This window comes from Chlorocebus sabaeus, chromosome 19, assembly GCF_047675955.1.
Source record: "Chlorocebus sabaeus isolate Y175 chromosome 19, mChlSab1.0.hap1, whole genome shotgun sequence".
Classification (NCBI taxonomy): domain Eukaryota; kingdom Metazoa; phylum Chordata; class Mammalia; order Primates; family Cercopithecidae; genus Chlorocebus; species Chlorocebus sabaeus.
This window is the reverse complement of record NC_132922.1, coordinates 25971355-25987233: the sequence shown is the minus strand read 5'-3', so window position 1 is coordinate 25987233 and position 15879 is coordinate 25971355. Positions and strand designations below refer to the sequence as shown.

Here is a 15879-nt window from a genome sequence, read left to right as displayed (position 1 = left end):
GGAGGTTGTAGTGAACCGAGATTGCGCCATTGCACTCCAACCGGGGCCACAAGAGCAAAACTCTGTCTTAAAAAAAAAAAAAAAAAAAAAGAATGGGAATAGTGGTGAGGCCCTACAGGAACTAAGATAGGGGATGGGATTGGGGAGGGGTCTGCCTTAGACAGTGTGGTCAGGAAAGGAGATGACATTTTATGTGAACCCTAAGAGAAGCAGCAGCCCGCTGTGCAAAGAACCTGAACAAATAATTGACAAAATAGGAAGCATAAAGCCCAGATAAAATGGAAAGCAGGCCTCAGACCTCCAAAAGATAAAGCGAGGAGGGGGAAGGAAAGCAGGTATCAAAATATCCCAAACAGCCCGAAAGGCCTTGTGGGGAGCAGTGCAGCCCTTTTGGGGCACCTGCACCCAGGTCACCTTGGTCACCTTGGACCTCTTCCCCTCCGGTCACCTCTGCCTTCCAGGTGAAGCAGATCATGGAGGAGGCTGTGACACGCAAGTTTGTCCACGAAGACAGCAGCCACATCATCTCCTTCTGTGGTGAGTCTGTGGCCTGGGAAAGTGGCTTCTTTCTCTGTGGGCTGCCTTGGGGAAGTGGCGTCTTTGAGCCACTGTTTTGCTTTATGACTCTGAAGTTAGTTTTGGATTCCAAAGGGGGACTCCACTAGAGAATTTGAAAATATAGAACAGTGTAGATAAACAATTAAAAATGACTGCTGTACCCCATGAAGAGGTCAGTGTGGTTAACACTGGAGGAGTTGATTGTCTTCCCCTCCCCGTGGGCACCGTTCACACTGACCATGCCTCAAGTGACACACGGTCTTGCGTCTGAGGAATGGGCTCCCTGTCCGTCATTCTGCCTGTGGCTATTGCTAGGTAAAGGGAGAGGGTAGATGGGGACTTTTTAAAAAAGGGAACTAAGAGCCTGTGACATAGCCTGAAGGATCATGTCCATCTGGCTCAGCAAAGCAGGCAGGCCCAGGGCTCAGAGCGTGACTCAGACATGTCTCCTTGAACCAGCTCTGCTCACAAGCTTCCAGAAATAACCCCATGGCCAGGCTCTTGCTGTACTTTAAGAATGGTAGAGATGGGTTCTGAGTGTCTCTGAGGTCAGGATAATCAGTGTGTACATAGAAGTGGGAGTCTTTCTGTCTCCCTGAAAATGTCTTAATTTAATAATTGGAGTGTCTCATAATGAAGGACGTGTTCGAATTCCCCTCCCGTGATCTTGGTCCTGTGGAGAAGCCTGAGCTAGGACAGCTGGCCAGCCCATCAGCTGCCATCCAAATGTCTGGGGGCACTACCCCACAGGGCCCACAACATACTGAGCACACACCGTGTCCCGGGAGGCCACAGACCTCAGTTCACCCCCTTTACAGCCAGGCAGACCTGGATCCACCTCTGCCACTTTCTTGAATTGACTTTGGGCAGGATCTTTCTTTTTTTTCTTTTTTTGAGACAGGATCTCACTCTGTCCCCCAGGCTGGAGTGCAGTGGCATAATCACAGCTCACTGCAGCTTCAACCTCCTAGGCTCAAACGTTCCTCCCACCTCAGCTTCCCGAGTAGCTGGGACCGCAAGTATGTGTCACCACACCTGGCAAATGTTTAAATTTTCTGTAAAGACAGAGTCTTGCCATGTTGTCAGGGCTGGTCTTGAATTCCTCGGTTCAAACATTCCTCTCTCCTTGGCCTCCCAAAATGAAGATCTTATTTTTTTAAGTGGGATGTCTTTATGTAAACATATAGCTGTACATGCATACACATACACATAATTAGATACATATATGTATGTGTGTATATATATTTATTTGTATTCCTAGCTTTTTGTGTGTTCCCGAATATTTTTATTTCCAAATAAAATTGCATGCATGTCCATCTTAAGACTTGCTAGCATACTTACCAATTAACTTAGAGGAATAAAAGTGATAAAAATAGTATAATAATTCGGTAGCTCTACTCAAAAGTATTTGGGTGGGAGAAATTTGATGGCACTAAATGAAACCTGAAGAACCTCCTCGAGGTTTCTTTTGTCCGTTGTTTCTTATAAGCCGTTGTCAGGAAGGATTAAACGATGTCTACAAAGTCTGAATAGACAGCTCACTTACATCGCCATAAGCAAATGAAAAGTACTGCATATATAAGTTAAAAGTAAGATATCTAAGAGATCATCTCCTGGAATATTTTAAATCTGTGGGCAGAGTAGGCAATATTTGATCACTCATTCAAAACAGACTGTTTTCTAATGCAACAAAACAAAACAAAAACAAAAAAACCCCAAAATGATGAGATCAAAATTGTCAATATTTCTCCTTGCACATAGCATAACCTTGGTCAAGCTCTGCCCCCTGAGAGCGCTGGTTTGCTCTTTAGAGCTCTTACTTCATGGGTTTTGTCACAAGAATTAGGAAAGGTAAATTTTAACAATTATCCGACACCCAGCAAATGCCTAATGAGGAGTACTTATATAATCACTTTTTCAATAAACGTTGATTATGCACCTATACAAGTGTGAGCTCCCCGTCTCTGGGCTAAGACAGAGGGTAAGAAGATTGAGAGGGCTCTCCAAGGTTCCTGTGTCTGACAGAAGCTCTGGGACACGCTGGGTGCTGGGGAGCATGGGCAGGGCAGGGCCTGATGACTGCCATGTCCCCGCAGCGGCTGTGGAGGCCTGCGTCCTGCACGGGCTTCGGCGGCGGGCGGCCGGCTTTCTACGCAGCAACAAGATTGCAGCCCTCTTTATGAAAGTGGGCAAGAGCTTCCCGCCGGCTGAGGATCTGAGCCGCAAGGTGCAAGACCTGGAGCAGCTGATTGAGAGCGCGTGAGTGCAAAGTGTGGGGCACAGGTGGGGGCAGCTTCCCAGAGAATAGTCCACCGTCCTCCCTGGGCCCCGAGAGAGCCTGCATCCCTGGGCACTCTCTTCACTCCCCATCCTGCTCCTCAAACCCACCAGACTCTTTCTCACCCCAGGATCTTTGCACGTGCCTCACCCTCCACCAGACTCACCCATCTGATCGTCCGTAGCTGCTTGCTTGCCATCATTCAGACCTTCCGTTAGCTCAGAAAATTCCACCCCTCACTCCGTCTTCTCTTCCATATCACCCTGTTTATTTTACTCCTAGTTGTTGTTGATTGGCCATCTGTAGTTATTCATGTCAGGTTTGTTTGATTGTTGTCTATCTCACTTGATGCTGAACTCCATGAGAGCAGGCAACTAGATCTGTTTCCTCCCATTATGTCTCAAGCATCTGGGCCAGTGTCTAGCACCTGGTAGATGCCCAAGAAACAACTGTTGAGTGAGAGCCTACTGGGAGCCACAGCCTGTTCTAAATGCAAGGCAACCAAAGTTTGATAGAACCAATATGGTCTCTGTCTGCGTGGACCAGACGTGAGGGCCTCATATCAATAGGCATATTGTAACACATTCAAATACACTGATTAAAAGTTTTTTGAAAACCCGGCTGGGTGTGGTGGCTCACGCCTGTAATCCCAGCACTTTGGGAGGCCGAGGCTGGTGGATCACCTGAGGTCAGGAGTTCAAGACCAGCCTGGCCAACATAGTGAAACCCCATCTCTACTAAAAATATACAAGTTAGCCGGGCATGGTGGCGGGCGCCTGTAATCCCAGCTACTCAGGAGGCTGAGGCAGGAGAATTGCTTGAACCTGGGAGATGGAGGTTGCAGTGAGCTGAGATCATGCCATGGCACTCCAGCCTGGGCAACAGGCAAGACTCCTTCTCAAAAAAAAAGTTTTAAAAAAAACCCTTATATTGAAGTAACCTTTGAAGGGGAGAGGTGGCTTCCCTCCCTCGTCTTGGTGGCTGGTGGTATGTGTTAGGGGGAGGCTCATGGACAGAATGTGTGCATGTGAGCACTTTCAGCCAGAGCCACTCCCTGGGAGGTCCTGTCTGCACAGCCAAACCCCCAGTCTATACTACAGCCTGGTCAGGGATGACAAATCTGGTTTCAACTCCTGGCAACAAATTTGGTGCTAGTGGCTTTCCAGAGGAATGTACTGTGGTTCTGAAGCTGTGATTGGGTGTTCTGGGGAAAAGCATATGGATTGATTGGTCATGTCTGTCAAGGGCAAAGGCAGGGAAGAGACAAGCATACAAGCATGTCCTATGTTTGCAGTCTCTGTTGTGGGTGGTCACTCTACTTCACTGGATGAGAATGGCCCTTTCCTTGCGTTTCAGGCCCTGCTTGCCCAGGGCTGCTGGCCAGAACGGTATGGTGGTCAGAGCTCAGGATTTGGCTCTGTCAACTCCCATTTGGAATGACTTCTCAGCCAACTGGTCTTTGAGTACCTTCCAGTCCATCTGCTAAGTTCCCAGGTGTTTGCAGATAACTTCTTAAAGGATTAGATTTGTCACCCTCCTAATGGAGGAATTAGAGATGCCTGTGCAAGTGGTAAGGGAGAAGCATTTATTCATATATGCAATCACTCATTCATAAACCTTTTTTTTTTTTTTTTTGAGATGGTGTCTCGCTGTGTCACCCAGGCTAGAGTGCAGTGGCCAGATCTCAGCTCACTGCAAGCTCCGCCTCCCGGGTTTACGCCATTGTCCTGCCTCAGCCTCTCGAGTAGCCAGGACCACAGGCGCCCGCCACCTCGCCCGGCTAATTTTTTGTATTTTTTAGTAGAGACGGGGTTTCACCGTGTTAGCCAGGATGGTCTCGATCTCCTGACCTCGTGATCCGCCCGCCTCAGCCTCCCAGAGTGCTGGGATTACAGGCTTAAGCCACCGCGCCCGGCCTCATTCATAAACATTTCCTAAGCCTCTTCTATGTGTCAGCCACTGTGCTGGGCCCTGGAGATATAAACATGAACATGTTTGCCACATGGTAGACTCTCAGTAAGTATTTTATTTAAAAAAAAAAAAAAAAAATGAGTTGCGGCCGGGTGCGGCGGCTCACGCCTGTAGTCAGCACTTTGGGAGGCCAAGGCAGACAGAATACCTGAGGTCGGGAGTTGGAGACCAGCCTGACCAACATGGAGAAACCCCATCTCTACTAAAAGTACAAAATTAGCTGGGCGTGGTGGTGCATGCCTCTAATCCCAGCTACTCAGGAGGCTGAGGCAGGAGAATCGCTTGAACCCGGGAGGCAGAGGTTGCGGTGAGCCGAAATTGTGCCATTGCACTCCAGCCTGGACAACAAGAGTGAAATTCCATCTCAAAACAACAACAACAGCAAAATAAGTTGGCAATTTCATATCCCCAAGATCACAGCATGGAGGGGAAGACAGAAAAGTGAGCAGGGAGCGGAGGCTGACAGAGCACAGACCAGCTTTAATTGGTCCAGGAGAGCTTCCTGTATGTAGGAGGTGAAGCCCTTGCTGAGACCTAAACAGTGAGAGGGATTAGCCTGGGAATGGGTGGGGAGGGAACCTGGAAGAAGCGGCAGCCCAGGGAAAGGCTTCAGATGAGACTCTGGTGCCCTCAGGCATCTGCACATACCTCTGTCTGGCTGGATCATGGAGTGATAAGGGTTAGTGGTAAGGAGATTGTTGGAGAGATGAGTGGGGCAAGGTCTTGGAGCTCTCTGCCAGTCATGTTGAAGAGCTTGCTTCCCAAGTGCACTGGGGACCCAATGAAGGATCTACACTCCAGGACTCTTCTTAGCCAGCATTCCTTTCCAAGAGAGAGAGGCGGGGGGATATCAGTATGAGAATCGGGCTTACCCTTTGGCAGTGTAGGAAAGTGTCTGTTTAACCACATCTGCACACTCATTGGGTATTATTATTTTTTTAACTCCTGACCAGCTTGCTAGCAGCAATACGGGCTCTTGTGGTTTAGCTGCCATTCCTTCATTTTCCCGAGAGATTGAACATTCTCCCATTTGCCAATTAGTCCTGTGTGGATTTGCTCTTGTGAGTATTTATTCCTCTCATTGGTCTTGAAGGAGAAACCAGATCCAGGGCCTCCAGGAGAATGTGCGGAAGCTGCCGAAGCTGCCCAGCTTGTCCCCACTTGCCATCAAGCATCTGTGGATTCGCACGGCCTTGTTTGAGAAGGTCCTGGACAAAATTGTGCATTACCTTGTGGAAAACAGCAGGTGAGAGGGAAAGACCCAATACCTGGCCATGCTCTGCCCCCACCTGCTGGCCGTCATGGGAATTGCATCCCCTCACACAAAGCTGCTTTCTTTTTCTCTTTGACAGCCACTAAGTTTGAAAGTGATTAAATGCTTGGAACGTTGGGTAGATTCAAGAGCTTAATGGCAGTGCAGGGTCTTCGGATTTAGAGTGGAGTATAGGGATCCTGAGTTTCTTCCTTCTCCTGTGGATTACTCCACTCAATCACTGTGTGGCCCTAGAGAGTTGCTTAGCCTCTCTGTGCCTGTTAATCTCCTTTGGTAAATGGCATGGCGATTCCCGATACTCCAGAGAAGTGAGAAGGGAATTTGGTAAATATGCAGCATTTTGAAAATGCATGGTGAGCCTTTCTACATTTTCTCCACTAGCTTAGATTAATCTGATGTGAAAGTTTTATAGTATGAACCCTCTTGGGTAACCATTCATCCATGCATTCATTCATCCAGCAAATATTTAATGAGGACCTGCTGTGTACTGGCAGTAACCCAGACATCAGGGATACAGTGGTGATGCCTGTCATGTTACAGAGCTTGTACATCATCTCAAGAGCCATGGAAGAATTTATCACCTGACACTCCTCGTGGCCAGCATGCCTCTCTAGCCCCCAAGAGGTGGCAGGAATGGGGCTGGGGGGAGAGAGAGAGAGAGAGAGAGAGAGTAATATCTCAGAATCTCCCCATCTTTCAGAGTATAAAAGTGCTGACTTAACCACATCTTCACACAGTAGATGTTTTTGTTATCATTCTTTGCAACTTTGCAAGGAAAATATGCATGAAAGTGGAGAAAAAAGTCCCTCCTCTCGTGAAGTTCCTGTGCCTGCAAGGAAAACCAGCAAATAGTCATGGTGATAATACGTGATGGATGTTCCAAGGGGGCGTGGTGGTGGTGATTATTTTCTCCTGGTGGTCAGGGAAAGTGTCCTGGATGGCGCAACAGTTAAGCCTCCATCTGAAGAGCACGGAGGCATTAGCCAGGTGATGGGATGGGGAACGAAGTGTTTCTGGTGGAGGGAGTAGCAGGTGCAGAGGCCTAGAGACAGGAGAGAAACTGCAAGAAATCCAAGCTCTGGATCTCCAGTTCACTATTTACCTTGTAGTAATAACATGTCTCTGCCTCCTGCCCCATGAAGGTTTCTGGGCCTCTTTAATTATTGCCTTTGGCATATGACCTTGAGCATATGACCTGCTGATTCAGTTGATCAAAGGGAATTAGTAATTTATTTGAGAAGCAATGTCAACCTGCTTTCTTTTCATTTCAACTTTTTATTTTTAATTTAGATTTACGTAGAAGTTGCAAAATTAGTACAGAGAGTACTAATTGCCTAACTTCAATGATAACATTTTACATACCCATAGATCATGGTTTTGATACCATGATCAAAACCAGGAAATTGACATTGGTACAATACTATTAACTAACCGCAAAACTTTTTTGGATTTCATTAATTTTTATATGTACTCAATTTTTTTATACAGTTCTCTGACACTTTTTAACACATGTATAGTTTCATATAACCCACGCCACCGTCAGGATACAGAATTATTCCACAATAAACCTCATCACCCCAAAGACACTCCTTTCAGCTTCTTTTTTTTTTTTTTTTTTTTAAGACGGAGTCTTGCTCTGTCGCCCAGACTGGAGTGCAGTGACGCAATCTCGGCTCACTGCAAGCTCTGCCTCCCGGGTTCATGCCGTTCTCCTGCCTCAGCCTCCCGAGTAGCTGGGACTACAGGTGCCCACCATCACACCCGGCTAATTTTTTTTTGGTATTTTTAGTAGAGACGGGGTTTCACTGTATTAGTCAGGATGGTCTTGATCTCCTGACCTTGTGATCCGCCCACCTTGGCCTCCCAAAGTGCTGAAATCTCAGCTGGCTCAAGGCCAGGCTTGAGCCACCGCGCCCGGCCCCTTCAGCTACTTTTTACAGTCACACCTCGGTTCCAATGCTACCTGCTAATTTTTAAATTTATTTTTATTTTTTGAGATGGAGTCTCATTCTGTCACCCAGGTTGGAGTACAATGGTGCAGTCTTGACTCACTGCAACCTCCGTCTCCCATGTTCAAGTGATTCTCATGCCTCAGCCTCCCAAGTAGCTGGTTTTACAGGCACGCACCACCATGCCAGACTAATTTAGTATTTTTAGTAGAGACGGGGTTTCACCATATTGGGCAGACTGGTCTCGAACTCCTGGCCTCAGGTGGTCTTCCCACCTTGGCCTCCCAAAGTGCTGGGATTACAGGCATGAGCCACTGTGCCTGGTCATTTTTTATTTATTTTGAGAGTCCTACCTGCTCATTTTTGAGGCAGCACGTTCAAAGGTTTTGATCATATAATTCTGCTGATTTTTAGAAACTGAGTGGTGGCAAAGTGAAAAGTTTCTTAATGTGTTATCTTCAGATTTGATGCCAAAATGTACAACCTTGATATTGAATAAGTCCAGAGCATGTCAATTCTGGCTCATACAATATTCCAGTTGATGAAAGACTCTTAGGGGGTAAGATTACAGTGATGTTGCCACCATTTCGTGAGGATTCCCTGATGTTGGGCTCTGTGCTGCGCTATGTAAGCAAGTTGTCATTGAATCCTTCCAACAACCCAGGCATTTGAGTTCTATACTTTCTCCCATTTTACAGCCGAGGACCAAAGCTCAGAGAGGGCTCTCACTTGTCCAGCGACACACAGCAAGGCAGGGAGTGGCATAGCTGGGCTCCCACCCACTCTGTGTCACTCCAGATCCCATGTCCTTTACTTTCTACTGTATGCTGGCAAGAGTTGAGGCAGGTGGGCTCAGCCCAAGCCTGTATCTGCCTGCTGTATGGCCTCCAGCAACTAAATCACTTACCCTCTTTTGGGAGAACCCACTCCCGATGTTTAACGTGGGTCCTTTTCTATTTCCTAAGTGTCTCAGCTGGGTTGAGAAGTAAAGGGAAAAAGCACAAGAGAGAAAAATTTAAAGCTGGGTGTCCAGGACAGACATCTCATGTTGGCAGGATCCGTGATGTTCCCCGCGCCGTAAAACCAGCAAGTTTCTATTAGCGATTTTCAAAAGGGGAGGCAGTGCATGAATAGGGTGTGGGTCACAGAGATCACATACTTTACAAGGTAATAAAATATCACAAAGCAAGTGGAGGCAGGGCAAGATCACAGGACCACTGGATGAGGTGAAATTAAAATTGCTAATGAAGTTTCCGCACGCATTGTCGTTGATAACATCTTATCAGGAAACAGGGTTTGAGAGCAGACAACCCGTCTGACCAAAATTTATTAGGTGGGAATTTTCCTCCACGTGATAAGCCTGGGAGCACTACAGGAGACTGGGGCTTATTTCATCCCTTCGACTTCGACCATAAAAGACGGCTGAGAGGGCCATTCATAGGCCTACCTTCAGGGCGCATTCTCTTTCTCAGGGCTGTTCCTTGCTGAGAAAAAGAGTTCAGTGATATTTCTCCTATTTGCTTATGAAAGAGGAGAAATATAGCTCTGTTCCGCCCGGCTCACCGGCAGCCAGTTCAAAGTTGCCTCTCGTTCCCTGAACATCACTGTTACCCTGTTCTTTTTTTAAGATGCCCAGATTTCATATTGTTCAAACACACATGCTGTACAAACAATTTGTGCAGTTGGTACAATCACAGGGTCCTGAGGCGACATTCATCCTCCTCAGCTTACGAAGAAGATGACGGGATTAAGAGATTAAAGTAAAGACAGGCATAGGAAATCACAAGGGTATTGATTGGGGAAGTGATAATTGTCCATGAAATCTTCACAATTTATGTTCAGAGATTACAGTAAAGACAGGTGTAAGAAATTATAAAAGTATTAATTTGGGGAACTAACAAATGTCCATGAAATCTTCACAATTTGTGTTCTTCTGCCATGGCTTCAGCCGGTCGCTCCGTTCAGAGTCCCTGACTTCCCGCAACACCCTCTCTGGGCCTGAGATCCCTTGGGAGGTCAGAACAAGGTCCTTTTCCATCCTGAAATTGTTTGTTTCTAGACTGTATGAGTTTTCAAGGAATTAGAAACCACTACACAATAAGTCAGTTGTGGAAACATTTAGCACAAACATTATATTGATGGTGTATTAGTTCATTTTCATACTGCTGATAAATATATGCCTGAAACTGGGAACAAAAAGAGGTTTAATTGGATTTAAAGTTCCACATGGCTGGGGAGGCCTCAGAATCATGGCAGGAGGCAAAAGCACTTCTTACATGGTGGTGGCAAGAGAAAAATGAGGAAGAAGCAAAAGCAGAAACCTCTGATAAACCCATCATATCTCGTAAGACTTATGATCACAAGAATAGCATGGGAAAGACCAGCCCCCATGATTCAATTACCTTCCTCTGGGTTGCTCTCACAATACATGGGAAGTCTGGGAGATAGAATTCAATTTGGGATTTGGGTGGGGACACGGCCAAACCATATCAGATGGCATCACTTGTTATTCTTCACAGCCACATCCCAGGGGGCATTTTTGAGCATCTGAGGCCAGTGCTCTCCATATTAGTTATCAAGGCGGGAAAGCTTGTTATACAGCCTTTCAGTACCCACTGCTGCTAAACAGCATTTGGTTGCCCCAGTAATAGAAGGGCAGACATCATCTGAGCCTCTAAGTCACTTCCTGTCTCAAATGGAAGATGTGGTAGAGGCAGATAGAGTCAGCCAGGCCTCCGCAACCTATTAATTATTATTCCTGTTATTATTATAAAGGCTCTATCATGACCATGTGTTAAGGAGGTACATGCTGAGCACTCCGCTAAATGCCTTTAATTTTTTGTTTCTCTCAAAAGTCCTTCCAATAGGCTGGGCGTTGTGGCTTATGCCTGTAATCTCAGTGCTTTGGAGGCCAAGTTGGTGGGATCACTTGAGGCCAGGAATTCAAGACCAGCCTGGGCAAAGTAATAAGACCCTGTCTCTACAAAAAATTAAAAAATTAGCCAGGTCTGGTGGCACATGCCTCTAGCCCCAGCTAATCGGGAGGCTGAAGTGGAAGGATCACTTGAGGCCAGGAGTTCGAGGTTACAGTGCACTTTGATTGTGCCACTGCATTCTAGCCTGGGTGACAGAGAAAGATCTTATCTTTAAAAACAACAAAAAAAGTCCTTCTGTCAGCCCTATGAGCTATATTATTATTATCCCCATTTTACAGATGGGGCAGCTGAGGCTCTGGGTGGTAACCAAGTGACACTGGGGATTGAACTCTCGTCTGTGGATTGTGCGTCCTCTGCTGGTCTCCATCCAAACCTGCATATTCTCTCCTCTTGCTAGTAAATACTATGAGAAGGAAGCTCTCCTGATGGACCCTGTGGACGGCCCCATCCTTGCGTCTTTGTTGGGTAAGTGGTCCTGTGACCACTTCTAGATGGAGCTGAGCTTCATCTAGACCCCTGGTCTTGAGTCTCAGGGGCAACTCCTCTGGGACACTCTCACCCCTGTCCAGCCTCGCCCATCAAAATTCACGTTGTCCTGGCAGGCTGGAAGAGAGGGTAGTGAGGTGGGCGGTCATCTGGTGGTAGATGAGCGGGAGTACTTTCCGGGGCAGTGGGTTCCCAGCTCCCGCGTGCCCCTCAGTGGGGCCCTGTGCCCTAGAGTACACCAAGATGAAGACTGCAGATCACTTCTGGACCGATCCCTCGGCTGACGAACTTGTCCAGAGGCACCGCATCCACAGCTCCCACGTGCGGCAGGACTCGCCCACCAAGCGCCCTGCGCTCTGTGTGAGTGGGGTAGACGGTGGGGCTGTGGGAGGGACCTCGCATGGGGGCAGGAAACAGGGTAGGAGCCCTCAAGGTCACCTCAGGCCTCATCCCTCTGTCTCCCCTCACACTCTACCAGATCCAGAAGAGGCATTCCAGTGGCAGCATGGACGACCGGCCATCCCTCTCTGCCCGCGATTATGTGGAGTCCCTGCATCAGAACTCCCGTGCCACCCTGCTCTATGGCAAAAACAACGTTCTGGTTCAGCCGGTGAGAGGTTATCTTGGGCCCAGATCTTGCACCGAGGGTCTCACTCTAGGTTATGGAGGAAGAGGCCTCTCTGGCTCCAGGTTGCCAATCCATTCATCCATTTATCCACTCACCCATGCACACATCCATCTGCCCAACATTCATTCATCCGTCAATCTATATGTACATCCCCCCATCCTTACATCCATCCATCCATCCACCCATTGTCACATCCATCCATCCACCCATCTTTTTTTTTTTTTTTGAGACGGAGTCTCGCTCCGTCGTCCAGTCTGGAGTGCAGTGGCGCGATCTCAGCTCCCTGCAAGCTCCGCCTCCCAGGTTCACACCATTTTCCTGCCTCAGCCTCCCGAGTAGCTGGGACTATAGGCGCCTGCCACCTCACCCAGCTAATTTTTGGTATATTTAGTGGAAATGGGGTTTCACCATGTTAGCCAGGATGGTCTCGATCTCCTGACCTCGTGATCCGCCCGCCTCGGCCTCCCAAAGTGCTGGGATTACAGGCATGAGCCACCGCGCCCGGCCAATCCACCCATCTTTACATTCATTTATCCACCCATCTTTCCATCCATCCGTCCATCCATCCATTTGTCCATTTATTTTCCCGTCCATCTCTTCACTCACCTGCATACTCAGGCTTCTATCCATCTGTTCCCTCTTGTTCTCACTCATTGATTCAGCTAACATTTCCGTGGACCTGCTATGTGCTAGGTGCATATGGTGTCAAGACCTTCATTCTCATGACCAATATTTCTTGATGCTTCTCTATGTGTCAGGCACTGTGCAAAATGTTTTCAACTGTATTAACTCTTAAACCTCCCAACGACCCTTTGAGGCAGGTACCATTATTTCAGGCCTCAGTATTATCAGATGGTAATACTGAGGGCTATACAGGTGAAGTAAGGTGCAGACAGTTATGATTTGAATTCAGGCCAGCGGGTGCCAGAGTCAGTGCCATCACTCAGTCACCTTCTCCGCCCCATCACACAGCTAGGCTGCAGGGATGGGTGGTAGGTGAGGCATATGTAGTTCCTGCCTTCAGGCAGTGTCCCCTTTGGCTGTATCCTCCCTAGGGCCATTTGGTTGCATGGTCATTGTGGTGTTTGGGCTCTCAGCGGGAGGAAGCAAAGGGAAAACCATCAACCACTCCATCTCTGTAGTCAGTTTTAATCACTGAGTGACCTTGAGCAAGTCACTTTTCCCTCTGAGCCTCCATATCTGCATCACAATGGGTATAAAATCCGATTGCTGCAAATCTAAGAAGCCACTGATTTAAGATACACTGTTTTCTTTTTTTTTGTTTGTTTTCAGACGGAGTCTCGCTCTGTCGCCCAGGCTGGAGTGCAATGGCACGATATCGGCTGACTGCAAGCTCTGCCTCCCGGGTTCACGCCTTTCTCCTGCCTCAGCCTCCCAAGTAACTGGGACTATAGGCGCCCGCCACCACGCCCAGCTAATTTGTTATATTTTTAGTAGAGACGGGGTTTCACCGTGTTAGCCGGGATGGTATCCATCTCCTGACCTTGTGATCTGCCCACTCTGCCTCCCAAAGTGCTGGAATTACAGGCATGAGCCACTGGGTCCCGCCTAAGATACGTTTCTTAATGTAATCTAAACAAATTAAAAATGCTATTTAGAGGGATTGCTGGCTCATGTCAGTAATCCTAGCACTTTAGAAGGCTGAGGCAGGAGGATCACAAGGTCAGAGTCCAAGACCAGCCTGGCCAATGTGGTGAAACCCTGTCTTTACTGAAAATAGGAAAAAATAGCTGGGTACGGTGGTGGGCGCCTGTAGTCCCAGCTACTCGGGAGGCTGAGGCAGAATTGCTTGAACCCAGGAGGTGGAGGTTGCAGTAAGCCGAGACTGGGCCGTTGCACTCCAGACTGGTAAACAGAGCAAGACTCTGTCTCAAAAAAAAAAAAAAAAAAAGCTATTTAGATTATATACAGTGTTTTTGTTTTGTTTTGTTTTGCTACTTAGAAAATTTAGCTTATGCTTTTTGAAAGAGGTCTTTGAAACTTATATGGATGTAGTTTTGTTTTTTAATCTGTATCACTTTTATAAGTAACACACAGGGAAAATGTCATTGAAATGCATTAATTAAGATATTCTTCAAACTTCTTCCAGTTCAGAGTTCCATCCTCTGTATCACTTTTCGACTTAGAGTCATCAGTGCCCTCATTTTTCCACATATTGTTTTCTGTTCCATCAAGAGAAGGAGTTAACAATCATCTGTGCCTCTACTTGTTTATGCAAATAAAGTTTTATTGGGATACAGCTACAGCCTATGACTGCTTTCAGGCCTTGCTGGCAGAGTTGAGTGGTTGCAGCTGAGCTTGTATAGCTTACAAATCCAAAAAATATTTCCTATTTGTCCCTTTACACAAAAAGTTTGGTGGTCCCTGATCCAGGAGCACAGAAAGTGCAGCATTTCTTGCAAGAATGTCCACTCTCATCTCCGGGATGTGTTTTGTTTTTTGTCTTTTTTTTTTTTTTTTTTTTTTTTGAGACAAGGTCTCACTGTCACCCAGGCTGGAGTGCAGTGGTGTGATCATGGCTCACTGCAGCCTCAAACTCCTGGGCTCAAGCAAGCCTCCCACCTCAGCCTCCTGAGCAGCTGGGACTACAGGTGTGTACCACCATGCCTGGCTAATTTTTAAGTTATTTTTTTGTAGAGATGGGGTCTTGCTACATTGTCCAGGCTAATGTAAAACTCCTGGGCTCAGGTAATTATCCCACCTCAGCCTCCCAAACCTCTGGGATTGCAGGCGTGAGCCACTGCACCCAGGCTGTGATGGTTCTTAAGTCCTGTAAAGTATTTGTTTGTTGCTTTACAAGAAAATCTTGGCTGGCCACAGTGGCTTATGCCTGTAATCCTAGGACTTTGGGAGGCCAAGGCAGATGGATCACCTGAGATCAGGAGATTGAGACCAGCCTGGCCAACATGGCAAAACCCCATCTCCCCTAAAAAAAAAAAAAAATACAAAAATTGGCCGGGCATGATGGCAGGTGCCTGTAATCCCAGCTACTTGGGAAGTTGAGGCAAAAGAATCACTTGAACCTGGGAAGCAGACGTTGCAGTGAGCCAAAATCGCACCACTGCCCTCCAGTCTTGGCAACAGAGCAAGACTCCATCTCACAAAAAAAAAAGAAGAAGAAGAAAGACAATCTGGACTTGTGGGCTTCCCTGCAGGGATGAATACATGCCTGTCTTGCCAGCATCACGTAGGCACTCTACCGCTCTGTTCCTAGCCTTCATATGTGCACAGTAGGTTTTCCATTCAAAGATGAATTGCGGTCAAATCTTTTTGAAGACATTTAAAATAGCACCTACATTCCACATGTGAAATAACAACCGTGTCCAAAACTTAATTGAAATGATGATGCTTTGAACGGCTGTTCAGTCAGGCAGGACAGCCACGTCACGGTTGTGATTAGAAGACCCACCCCCATTTCAGGTACATGAAAACATGAACAGTCAAGATGTGTGTCTTTGGATCGATGAAATACTGCACTGCTCCTCCCTTGGGGTTGTAAGCGCGTGGGTTAAATCAAGACAGTGGGTTTGAAGGCTGAGCCGTGCTCGGGACACATTTGGTGCTCAGTAAATGTTGGGGTGATTTTGGTGGGGGGATGGTGACATTGCCCTCCCCACACACCCACCTGGGATAAAACAAAGCCGGTGAGAATCCCTGTAGGTAACTCTAGGGGAGAAAAGGGACCGGCTACTGGGCGGGGAGTGTGGCGGGGGTCTTTGGGAGGAGGTTTCTGAGTATTGTCTCTGGGACGGGCCCTAGAGCCCAGCTGCCATCTGTTT

At 47.4% G+C, this 15879-nt stretch overlaps 1 protein-coding gene across 3 annotated transcripts in view; it reads left to right on the top strand.

Moving 5' to 3' along the window:
- Positions 1 to 15879, top strand: part of SGSM1 (small G protein signaling modulator 1) — a 119668-nt gene that overhangs the window by 35766 nt on the left and 68023 nt on the right. For all 3 annotated transcript variants that reach the window (XM_007975205.3, XM_007975204.3, XM_073006866.1), the window contains 6 exons: positions 462 to 537; positions 2655 to 2817; positions 5901 to 6053; positions 11363 to 11430; positions 11666 to 11811; positions 11930 to 12061. In XM_007975205.3, coding sequence (XP_007973396.2) covers positions 462 to 537; positions 2655 to 2817; positions 5901 to 6053; positions 11363 to 11430; positions 11666 to 11811; positions 11930 to 12061 — 738 coding nt within the window. The remainder of the gene's footprint in view (positions 1 to 461; positions 538 to 2654; positions 2818 to 5900; positions 6054 to 11362; positions 11431 to 11665; positions 11812 to 11929; positions 12062 to 15879) is intronic.